The sequence below is a fragment of the Aulonocara stuartgranti genome (genome assembly GCF_965226115.1).
Source record: "Aulonocara stuartgranti genome assembly, chromosome: 7".
Taxonomy (NCBI): Eukaryota; Metazoa; Chordata; class Actinopteri; order Cichliformes; family Cichlidae; genus Aulonocara; species Aulonocara stuartgranti.
In genome coordinates, this window is record NC_138945.1 from 375,430 (window position 1) to 387,500 (window position 12,071).

General features: G+C 49.7%; 1 protein-coding gene across 3 annotated transcripts in view; it reads right to left on the reverse strand.

Annotated features, from left to right (window-relative positions):
• ptprbl (protein tyrosine phosphatase receptor type B, like) overlaps positions 1 to 12,071 on the reverse strand; it is a 30,139-nt gene that overhangs the window by 15,226 nt on the left and 2,842 nt on the right. For all 3 annotated transcript variants that reach the window (XM_082540068.1, XM_082540067.1, XM_082540066.1), the window contains exons 2-9: positions 9,464 to 11,586; positions 7,209 to 7,488; positions 4,289 to 4,597; positions 3,703 to 3,966; positions 2,043 to 2,306; positions 1,617 to 1,880; positions 1,271 to 1,540; positions 907 to 1,173 (exon numbers count right to left, since the gene is read on the reverse strand). In XM_082540068.1, the coding sequence (XP_082396194.1) occupies positions 907 to 1,173; positions 1,271 to 1,540; positions 1,617 to 1,880; positions 2,043 to 2,306; positions 3,703 to 3,966; positions 4,289 to 4,597; positions 7,209 to 7,488; positions 9,464 to 11,586 (4,041 nt within the window). The remainder of the gene's footprint in view (positions 1 to 906; positions 1,174 to 1,270; positions 1,541 to 1,616; positions 1,881 to 2,042; positions 2,307 to 3,702; positions 3,967 to 4,288; positions 4,598 to 7,208; positions 7,489 to 9,463; positions 11,587 to 12,071) is intronic.

Below are 12,071 nucleotides of genomic sequence, written 5' to 3' on the forward strand. Positions count from 1 at the left end.
ACTGAATCATGATGCTGTGATGTAGCAATGCTCTACCATGTCTGCACACTGTGAGCTCCAAACCCAGAAGCTTTAGAAAAACATCTCAGAGTAAAATTAAAACGCAGATGACCTCTCGCTCCTGATATCATCAAAGTGAGCGACTGATCCTTACACGGCGCCTCTCTTCTCCCAGAGGCGCCTCATTCACACCAGCACTCTCTTTTGTAACAACCACTCACACATTCATTCTCCGAGCCACCTGGATCAAAGCGGATGAGCATGTTTCCTGCTGTTTATTTTGATCCGTTTCAAAGATGAAATCGTGACTACTCTGCACGCTCTGTATGTTCTGTGATCTTCATAAAGTCCTCTGCAAGTTATACAACGGCTGCCGGCACTGGTGAAGAACAATGAAGCTCCGCCCTGACGGGAAGTCTCTCTGTCATCAGCGCTTCCTGAAAATTCCTCACAAATTCCTGCTTTTCACTAATATCCTGCTCTCAGTTCAACAAGCACACAAAGTAAGAATGTGTCTGAAATACACAGAGTCAATACATAATCAATGGTATTATTGATCTTATTATGATCAATTATACTATTATTACGTCACATATACACCTGTTTTTATTTCTGAAAGACTTGATGCGCATTAACTTCTGTCCAGTTATATGACTGATAAATGCTGTTAACAATTAGCAGTGTTAATGACAACACTGGCACAGTTTGTTTAGCTGGGTTATGTTTTAATTCCTCAGGTTAATTCAGGGTTACCAGAAATAAACGAGCTGTTCTCATTGCTGTCAGGTGTGACTCACTGGTACAGCCTTCATGCTGATAAATCTCCCACGGCGTGAGCACTTTGTTTAAGCTGCAGCTCGACTCCACCCTCGTGTTGTTCCTGAAACGACTGCTGGCGTTTCTTACCTGTGCGTCCCTCGGACACCGTCTGTCTGGAGATGTGTCCCACTCTGACCGTGGTCACCACCACGCGGTACAGGGCGCCCGGTCTCAGGGCCTGGAAGCTGAGGCTGCTGATGTTGGCCATCACGCTCTCATTCTTGATGACGCTGCTGTCGTGAACCAGCAAGACTTGGTAGGAGTCCAGATATCCGGAAGCCGGTGCCCACCGCGCCTGCAGACTGTCGGTGCTGCCGAGGTTGGAGAGCCGCAGCCCACTGACCTGAGCCGGAGCTGAGGGGGTGGAGAAAGGAAACGCATTACAACAGGAACAACAATAATGCTTCATTGATACTACAATCGTGGCATCGTCATCGTCGCTGTGACGTACTGGTCCGTGCCGTCACAGAGGCGGAACTGCTCAGGTTACCGCTGTTGGTTGTCACGGTAATGATGTACTGGCCCCCAGGCGTGATGCTGTTGAAAGTGCACTCTTTGGCCTCCCAGCCGAGGACTCTCTGATCTACAATGGTGGCAGCAGCGGTTGCCCACCTGAGGAGCACGGTGAAGCCGTCCCATTGTCCGGGCGGCCGACTCCACCAGACGCTCAGTGAGGTTTCGTCAGCCTGGCGTACGAGCAGCTGCTGCACGGGCCACGGCGCTGCAGAGAGGAAGGGGTAGGGTCAACAACACTGATACCGACTCATTTTGGAAGTTCAGACTTCAAGTGAACTGACCCAGCTGACTGCTGCAGCGTGCTGTGTTGCTCAGAACGCCACTGTGAACTGTGACCTCTGCACTGTAGAGTCGTCCGGGGACCAGGCTGAGGACGGAGAAGGCGTGCTGCCTGCTTGCCTTACTGACGGTCTCATTTGCCAGAACCACCGAGCCGTTCTTCAGGATGACGCTGTAGTTCTCCCAGTCGCCTCTGGGGGGCAGCCAGCGGAGCCACAGTGTTCGAGCATCAGCCGACATAGAGAGCGCTGACACCTGGTCAGGTACTGAAACAGCATAAGACAGACGGGGAAATTAAAAGCAATAAAAACAACACAGACCCCCCAGCAGAGGGCGTCTGAGTCTGTGGTCCAGCGTTCTCACCTCCACCTGACGCGACGGCATGTACCTGTAACTCCCTCTGTACCTGCTCTCTGAGCTGAACTCACCTGTCCTCGCTGTGCTCCTGCTCTCGGTGCTCTGACTGCCTGCTGAGGAACTGACTGACACCTCGTAGCTACGCCCAGGGGTCAGGCCCTCAAACTCCACTTGGGTGATGTTGGGGAGAAGGTGGCGTAGCTGAGGGTCGGATCCTGGAGCCCTCAGGGTCACCAGGTAGGATTCCACCCCTCCTTTAGGTGGGAGCCAGGAGGCTCGCAGGTGGTCTGAGCTGCCGTTGTTTTCGAGGACGAGACGTGACACTGGTGCTGGGGCTGAAGAAAAGGAGGAGGACCCACGTTAGACTCATGTTTGTACAGTTTTCTCCTCTTCTTCCTGTTTCACCTGAACTTTACCAGCTGTCTCATGTGTTCACCTGGAAACAGCAGCAGTGTTTCAATACAATGATTAATGGGCGTTTATGTAATGTGGTGTGGGTGGAGAGTCTGTGCCACGTGTGAACAGATTTACTGAAGCGATGAAGAGGCTGGGTGAGGTGAGCAGCTGTAGACAGAGAAAGGGCGTGAGGGAGAAAGGTCTGAAATATCCCGGAAACGCCGCTGCTGCTGGAAAGAAAAACAGAGCCGCAGGACGACGAAGATCCAGTTTTTATCTTCACGCCGAAACTCGAACGCTCAGAGGAATGAAGACAACTTCATTAACTTCATGCTGACAGAAATATTTGAAACTATTTTACAGGCTAACAACGCCGAGGTAAAGTCCATCGGTTGCAAATCTCACAGCTGGTCGGCTGTCTGACAAACACGTGACTCATTTAAGATGACACAGCAGGACGCAGCCTCGCTGAGTGGATTCACTGCCACTTCAACGCATTAAAGTCTGAACCAGAAAAACAGATGACCGAGGTCACGTTGTGGACTGTAAACAACAAAGATATTTAACGACGCTGTTAAACTCTGCGGAATAAGAAATAAAACGCAGCGATGTTCACATTGTAGATGCCTCCACAGATATTTGGGACTCAAACCTGATGCTGCAAAGTGCGGGTGGGGTTAGGGTCAGCAATGATGACCTCAGACGGTTAATTCTGATTGGTCAGTCGTGAACTCTGAAAAGACGTCATTTTACGTCCATGTCTGGTTGAAAGGTTGAGAAACAGACGAAAGGTTGTCTCCTCAAGCTCATTTTAGCCGTGACTTCCTGTATCCCTGCTGCAGCTTCCTGCTGATTGGAGCTCTGAAGACATCGTAGCTCACATCTGTCTGCGGGTGTTGTTTTACTAACACGTGCTTGTCGGGTCTCTCCAGGTGAACGCCTTTTGCTCCCTGCTGATGATCGGAGGAGTTTGTGGAGGTGTTCTGGGGATAACCACACTCAGATGTAGGTGAGCTTTGAGCTCAGTGTTTTTAATGCAGGTTATTTGTATTTCCCAGTTTATGGGTATTTTTAGATGGCATGGTGAAGTATAATCTGTTCTGCAGATGAGTCCCTGACCTGAAATCCGCTAACTCCATATCTTTGTTTCATTGTCTACAGCATCAAACCGCTTTTTAAGACGCAGGAAGAAAGTGGATGAAGGTTCAGAGACCTGGACATGAGGGCGAATCTCTAAATTCACAGTTCACACGTCCATCGAGTGTTTTGGTATTTTAGAAACACTCATGTACTCAGATTACTTCAGATTCAAACACGGGTCAGTGCTTTCGCTACCTGTGACGGATGCTGTCGAGGCGGAGCTCTGAAGGCCGACTGCTTCTGTTACCACGGTGATGGTGTACGGGGTCCCTGGGTGCAGACCATCCAGCTCTGCCGAGGTGCTGCTGTTCTTCAGAGTGATGTTCTTCAGCAGAACACCAGCCCGATCCCTCAGCAGAACCCTGAGGTTCTCCGTGCGACCCGAGCCGATCCACCAAGTCACCCCGAGGCTGTGTGAGGAAGAGGACGCCACCTGCAGGCCGTCCACTGAGGAGGGAGCTGAGGCAGGGAGAGAGGGGTGGTGGAGAGATCAGAGGGTATTGACACCACTGTGATGGTCACTGTTTTTCTTTTTAAACCACTTTCACGCTGAATGAGTTGCTCTGGAACAGTTTTAGTTTTATTCCTTTTTAAAGCTCTATGTTTTTATTATTATTGATCATGTGATAAGCTCTCAGCCAATCAGGTGCATTCTAATCATGTTCCAGAGCAACATATCCCTCTGAGTGTAAGAATTTCATTGCTGGTAGTGATGTGCTGTTGCTACCTGTACAATAATAAAACTTGAACGTGAGAAGATTCTGCAGGTGTTGTAGCTCACCTGTAGCTGTCATTGCGTGGACAGGTGAGGCGCTCTTGTTCCCAGCTGAAGCTACCACACTGACTTTGTACAGAGTCCCGGGAATCAGGGAGGTGAACCCGGTTTGGGAGGCTGCAGAGCCCTTGATTCTGGTCCTGCGCCGGGATCCGGAGCTCGTGTCCTCCAGAGTCACATCGTACCAGTCCACACGACCGGTAGGCTGAGTCCAGGACACCGTCAGAGCCGAGCCGCTTAGAACCATAAACAGGCTTTTATGATGAGGTTGAGCTGGGCCCAGCTGGAGGTCCAGATGAGCTGGGCCAACTGGGTCTGAAACAGGAGAGGACACTCAGTGTATACCCACACTGAAAACAGGACATTTTATTTTGAAATGACATTTTACAGCGCTTTTGTTTTCCATTAATTAATATTTGGATAATCAAAGTTTTTTAAAACTAAGACACTGAACTGTAGCAGCAGATTTCAGGGGGTTTGGTTTGGTTCTGGTGTATCTGTTGCTGTTCATTCAGAAACACTTTAGATTGGATCAGGCTGTGGCTCCTGCTTGGAGAAAGGTCTAGGCTGAGTTTAGGGACAGGCTGGGATTAAGGTTAGGGTTGGAGGTAGTGTTTGGATTGGGGTTGGGTTTCTGGTACAGACTGCGGTGGGCAATGAGATTTGGGTTGAGTTCAAAGGAGTACAAGTTTGGATTGCGGGTTGAAGACCATGGAAGGGGACAGGTTTATGGTGGGTTTGGGGACAGATTTGGAGTTTGAGTTGGACTGGGAGGTTGTGGTCGAGGATCATGGGTGGGGTTGTGGTTTGGATTAGTTGCAGAAAAAAGACGCAAAGGAAAAAGAAGAAGGAGCAAAAGAACATCGAAAACAACACGTGAATTGGCGATTAGTGCAGCTGTCACAACAGCTCTGGTAGAGTCGGCTAGGGAAGACTGTGCGTTTCAGAGGGATGACCAAGAGATGGTAAATGATTTCCCAAAGCCAACACTACTATCCTGTAAACCAGAGGAGGAAAGACTTCCAATTTAGAGAAGCAGCTAAAACATCTGCATCCAGGTGGGTCTGAGTTTCAGTTTAGTCGTCAGCACCGCTGAGCATCAGCTTTGTTCCATAGTGTGCAGTCTGTTGGTGACCGCCCTACATGTAGCATGACCTGCCACCATGTTAGTGGTTTAACACGCCTTTTTAATGACCGGGTTTATATTTATGTTTTGGCATCTAGAATTGTGAACTTCTACTGGCTTTGGTGAATTCCCCATGTGGTTGGTGGTCGTGGGCGCAGTGATTGTTACACTGTGCTGCTGCAGAGGCCCACACGCTTGTTCGAGCAGCTAAAAGAATGAGAGCGTTTTCACGGAGGCAGCATGAGTCCACACAGGAAACTGAAAAAAATAGGCTGGGTGGGGCAGGATGATGAGGACAACCCCCCCGGTCCTGAACTCTGGCCTGTTCTTCGTGATGGCTTCCTGTTTGAGCAGACTTCCCTGCTTGCTGTTGGAAGGCTGGCAACACCCCAAGGACAAAATGTCCGACCCACACAGCACAAGCTGCGAAGCTCCAGAAACGTCAACAGACTTGTAAAGATCCAAATGATTCTGTGACTTTTACGAGACGACTGGACCGAGGCACAGCAAGCAACGCCTGACTCCACCTTACCCTGAACGGTGGTCTTCAAACTGCAGCAGAGGAAACGTGTCCATGTGATTCACGGCCAGCCTTCAGTCTGACAGTCACCGTCCTGATGTGAACGTATTAATTGGGACGAAAATGAACAGAGCAGGAACATTTTCAATGTTGAGAGAAAACCAGAGAAAGCTCGGAGGCAGCTGCTCGTTCCAGAAAGTTCCTGATAAACACAGAAACACTCTCTAACAATGGTCTTCATCTCATCTTGAGTGTTTGTTTCCAGAAACATCCCCTCCTCACCCTCCTCACCCTCCTCTGCTCTCAGCCACTTCCTTCGTTTGTTTGCAGCAGGTCCTGGATCAGTTCAGTGATGGGGGGAGGTCAGGGTTTGGGTTAGTTTAAGCATGTTTTTGGAAAACACTTGTAATCATTAAAGCAAAGCATTAATCGGCCTCATTTACCAACAGTGCACAGATGCCGGTCCATCGTAAGGAAGCACACGTCTTTGAAACGACTGCTAATAATTATTATTGCCTTTTAGACTCTAATTAAAGTTTTCCAAAACATTATAAGCACCGAAATGCTTCTTCTTCTCACAGATCACGTCCTCCTCGGCTCCACGTTTTCTTCTTGTCTGCTTCTCGTTTCACTCCAAACATTGTGGAGCCACAGTCGCTGTTTGAGGGGAAACAATATTCAGCAGCCCGTTATTTCAGCCTGATTTATTTATCTCTCTGTTATTTAAAACAGTCATCACTCCCATGGAAAGCGGTCCCTGATCTGGATTCTTCCTTGGAGTTAGGAAAGTGTTTTAAAGGTTTCTGCAGCCGGACGTTCTCCTTCTTTCTTGGCTTAGCAGTGCAGGTTTCTCTCTTACATCATTGCCGCGCTCTTCAACTTCACCTGGCCGTACGCAGGCAGTGAGCACAGTCTGATTTACTAACATGTTTCCCTAAATCTGATGGTGATTTTTTTGTTTTCATGCACGTGTTAGTAAAGCAGGTCCAGAGATATTGAATCTTGGAAGTTACAAGTTTGAATATTTTAACCGTATTATTTTTAGAAATGTTGATTTTATTGCTTGAAGTTTAAAAACCTGGCGCGCTCTAAAACATAATATGATCAATAATCAATAATGGCAGGAGGTTTATCCATGATGGGGAGCACACGTACACGGGTGTCATGAGAAAGGGGCGGAGCTTGTTCTAAGTAATGTGACGGTAAAGTTAAAATAGCTACACAGAGCACTCAGGTGCTAACTTCTGAACTGCAGCTTCACTCTTCAGGTGCGCTCCTACCTGTCTGAACTGTCCCGTGGCTAATCTCGCCATCCTTCCTGGAAACCGCTGTCAGCTGATACACTGTCCCGGGTTGCAGTCCCGTTATATTACAGATGGTGGCGCTGCTGGTCTCTCCATCAGACTTGCAGTGGGCAGGACTGGACCATGAGTCCAGAATGCAGAACAGACTGAAGTTACAGGACAGACCGGCGGACGTTACCTGCACCGCGATGGAGTCTGAGCTGGAGCTGATCTCCTTCAGGTCTGCGGAGCATCGGGGACCCTCTGAGGTCTGGACCTGCATCAGGAGGTCACAGAGAGAAGGGTCAGGGTCAAATGGTGTTTGTGAAACTCAAAGGCCTGGTGTCTGATGTCTTTTTTACACAAATGGCCTTCGCAATGCAAATGCAGAGGAGGTTGTCTCCTCCTGGGATCAAACCAAAGGGTTCATACTCGTGACACGAGTGTTTAAATGCCTGCACAGAGGTAAAAAGTTCCCCTATTAACATCGCACTCTCAGAAAATAAGGCACTTTATTGTTTCTGTAGTGCTTACACTCTCTAAGAAATGAAAAGAGTACGAGTGAGGGCCCAAAGCACTCTGTTGTGTATTTCCCCTGAGCCTGATTCTGTTGGAGGGTTCTTCCTGTCTAAAAGGAGTTCTTCCTTCCCACTGTCACCACAGACCATTGTCAGGTTGCCTCCGTATTACTTATTGGTCTTTGGCTTACAACAGAAAGCGGATGTAGATAAATGATCCGGTAACTCACCGTCTTTGCGCCCCAAACGAATCCAAGAATCAAACATGTAGCGGCACATCTGAGCATCCCTGATTTAAATCTGACCGCTCGGTAATAAACACGCTTCCTCTGACACACTGACAGTTACAGACATCTTTCAGCTGAAGTACTTTGGTCCAGAGAGGAGCTGGAGGTTTCCTCCATCAGCTCCAGAGGCTGAAATGATCTGGAACTTCTTTCTCCTGCATCCCGGACCCGTGTGACTCTTTTCTCTCTGGGTCCATCGATCTTTAAACTTTCCCTCAGCGAGCAGAGGCACGTTCTGCACACCCCGCCCTGCTTTCCTTCCTGCCCGCCTCGGACTTTCTCCATAACCTTTAGCATCAAACTGAGCTCCATCGCTACCATCAGAGTGGGCTATTGTTGGGGTTGAGTTATCCAATCAGGAAACAGCCTCACACCAGAGGCTCGCTCTATTTATGTATGAGCAGCATCAAAGTCTGCTTTATGTTGCACGCACACCGTTTCTTCATCTTCATCACTGCAAAATCAGACCTTAAACCACACACAGAGGCTGCACCTCCTCTTTATTTCCACCACTGATTAAGTCATTCATTAGTCTATGCTTCTTCATCGCCTCTGATAAAATGTGTCTGAACTGCTTGATCAAAGGAGCTTGGAAAGAAAAGCGTCTGGACTTCTTTAAGTTGCTTGAAGACGTTTCACCTCTCATCCGAGAAGCTTCTTCAGTTCTAAGGTCAAATGGTGGAGAGTCCCAGATATAAACCTAGTGGGAGTTTCCCCCCACAGAGGGACAAAAGGACCCCCTGATGATCCTCTAATCGCCTGAGCCAAGGTGTGAAACTGGGTGTGGGTCCCAATCAGCCAGCCGAAACTCTGGCTGATTTACTCTGGCTGATTCACTCTAGTGACAGACGGAGTCGCTCAGTGAGCGGTAAACAGGAAACACACTTTGAGGTTACTCATACACGATCTTCATTTCAACACGGAAGTCGTGTTCTGAGACTCGACCTCTTGACTACATTTGACTTTGATTTTCAGAATAAAAAAGAGTCTGGAGAGCTTTACCAGGTCAACATGGTAGAGTAAAATAATACTATTAATACTGTGTTTCCATAGTAACACAGGAGTGTGATCGTCTTTTCATACACTCAGTATGTACTGGCTTTGAGCTCTCAATTTGCTCTCCACCAGCTCCACAGACCCAACCATCTGCTTCAGCTGGAAGCAACGCTCCCACGGAGCACCAGAACCACACCAGTCACAGGAAACCGAACCTCTGCCAACATCTGGCAGGTTTCCCACTGATCTTCTTCATACAAGCAGCAAACAGTCAAAGATCAAAATCAAGGAGAATAAAACTGATCTGGAGTTAACCGGCGTGAACTACCGCCAAACACAACACAACATCCTGAACACGTCTAAACACCATTTTAATCAGGTATGAAGACAGGCGTGCTCGCATGTTGAAGTCCTCTAAAATAACAGCATCAAACAGAGGTGGGGTACTCACAGGTGTGGTGGAGGTGACTCTGGACGTAGTAGTGTGAAGCATGCTTGTTGCTGGAGCGGGGGTGCTTGTTGCTGTGGGGCTGGTGGTGGTGGTTGCCGTGGTTTTGGTGGTTGTAGCAGGAGATGCTGTTGCAGTCGTAGGTGGGGTGGTTGTAGCGGGAGATGCTGTTGCAGTCGTAGGTGGGGTGGTTGTAGCGGGAGATGCTGTTGCGGTCGTAGGTGGGGTGGTTGTAGCGGGAGATGCTGTTACAGTCGTAGGTGGGGTGGTTGTAGCGGGAGATGCTGTTGCGGTCGTAGGTGGGGTGGTTGTAGCGGGAGATGCTGTTACAGTCGTAGGTGGGGTGGTTGTAGCGGGAGATGCTGTTGCGGTCGTAGGTGGGGTGGTTGTAGCGGGAGATGCTGTTGCAGTCGTAGGTGGGGTGGTTGTAGCGGGAGATGCTGTTGCGGTCGTAGGTGGGGTGGTTGTAGCGGGAGATGCTGTTACAGTCGTAGGTGGGGTGGTTGTAGCGGGAGATGCTGTTGCGGTCGTAGGTGGGGTGGTTGTAGCGGGAGATGCTGTTACAGTCGTAGGTGGGGTGGTTGTAGCGGGAGATGCTGTTGCGGTCGTAGGTGGGGTGGTTGTAGCGGGAGATGCTGTTACAGTCGTAGGTGGGGTGGTTGTAGCGGGAGATGCGGTTGCGGTCGTAGGTGGGGTGGTTGTAGCGGGAGATGCTGTTACAGTCGTAGGTGGGGTGGTTGTAGCGGGAGATGCTGTTACAGTCGTAGGTGGGGTGGTTGTAGCGGGAGATGCGGTTGCAGTCGTAGGTGGGGTGGTTGTAGCGGGAGATGCTGTTGCGGTCGTAGGTGGGGTGGTTGTAGCGGGAGATGCTGTTACAGTCGTAGGTGGGGTGGTTGTAGCGGGAGATGCTGTTACAGTCGTAGGTGGGGTGGTTGTAGCAGGAGATGCTGTTGCGGTCGTAGGTGGAGTGGTTGTAGCGGAGATTGTTATGAATCTCATGGTGGTTCTACTATCTGCAGTTGTAGCTGGGAAACTATCACTGGGAGTGGTGGGTGGTGTGGTTTTGGTGACTGTGGTATGAGATGGTGCCATGGATGTAGGTGTAGTTGCTGGTGTTGTTATGGATAGTGTGGCTGCAGTCTCTGTGGTTGTGGTGGTACTGGCAGTGGCAGGTGTGGTATCGACGGCTGTGGTTAGAGACGGGTTCGTGGCTGTGGTTGCTGCAGTTGTAGCGGGAGTGGAGGCACGAGTGGAGGGTTGGATGGTGTGTGTCAAGCTGGCTGTTGTAGCTGGCAAAGGGATGGTTGTGTGTGTAGTTGCTGGTGTTGTTATTGATGGTGCGACTGTAGTCTCTGCAGTTGTGACAGGGGTGGTGCTACTGGTGGCTGTAGGAGGTGTGGTTTTGGTGGCTGTGGTTGGAGCAGGCGCTGTTATGCTGCTCGTAGAGGGTGTGGTTACAGCACCAGTGGTGCTGGTGTTTGTTGTACTCGTTTGTGGGACTGATGGAGCTGAGGTGCTACTTGCAGGGACCGCATCACCTGTTGGTGCTGTTGATAATACTCCTGGAGTCAGACTCTCTGAGATGTTTGGATGAAGGGTGTAGTCTGTGTCTGTGGGCGGGGTCTGGCTGTGAGACCTGGGTGGTCTATATGTGCTGGTGCTGGATGCAGACGGTGGAGGAGTGGTGGTGGTGGGTGCAGCTGAGGCGGTGCTGTCTGAGGGTGCTGCAGATGTTTGGTGTGTGGATCCGTCCTTGGGTTGTAGCTCAGTTATGATGTCTGTTGCTCCACCTGTGCTCACACGTGAGGAACCCAGCGTCACGCCTCCATCTCCGCTCGACTCGGACTGGTTTCTAGCGATGGAGGACGATGACTCGTACAACGACGTGACCACCTCCGTCCTGACTAGGGAGTCACCTCCACCTGACGAGGTCTCCGAGGCGACTGACTGGTCCATGGTAAAAGCAGCTGTGCCATTTAAAGGGGATAGGTGGGTGACTGCAGGGGAAACATCTGGAGGTGACAGATTTTCCGTGACAGCGTTCCCAGGACTCCTGATAGTTTGGGTGGAGTTAGACAGGTCCAGCGGTGTGGATGAAGAAAAGGTGGAGGTGGCTGGAGATGTGTCTGAAAGTGAGAAGAAAGGTGAGAATATAAAGAGCGGCTCTGACTTGTCACATTTACAGATTAGTGAAATCACGCGTTAATCCTGAACGCAAATACCTTACGTTAAAGTTCAGCCCAACCTGGACTCCGCCCACTGATGACAGACACACTTAAGACTGACCTGCGCTGCTTTTAGAGCTTATAGCCCAGTTACTCCAACCTACAAACCAACTACAAAACTAATGTGTGTGCCTGAAGCTCTGCGGTCTGAGCCAGCTGAGCCCGAACATGTGGCTGTGAGTGTTTTCAGATCCCGCAGGTGGAGGTGCATCCTACTAAAGTTTGAAAACTTATGCACAAATTTTAAACAACAAAGTTATGAGGAACTATTTACCCAAGGCCTCAGGTGTGTGTCTTTTGTAACCACTTGGGTTGGGTTGACACAGCGTCTAGTTCCTATTTAATGTTAAATGGTCATGTGATTGGTTTACCATGACTAAACCCAG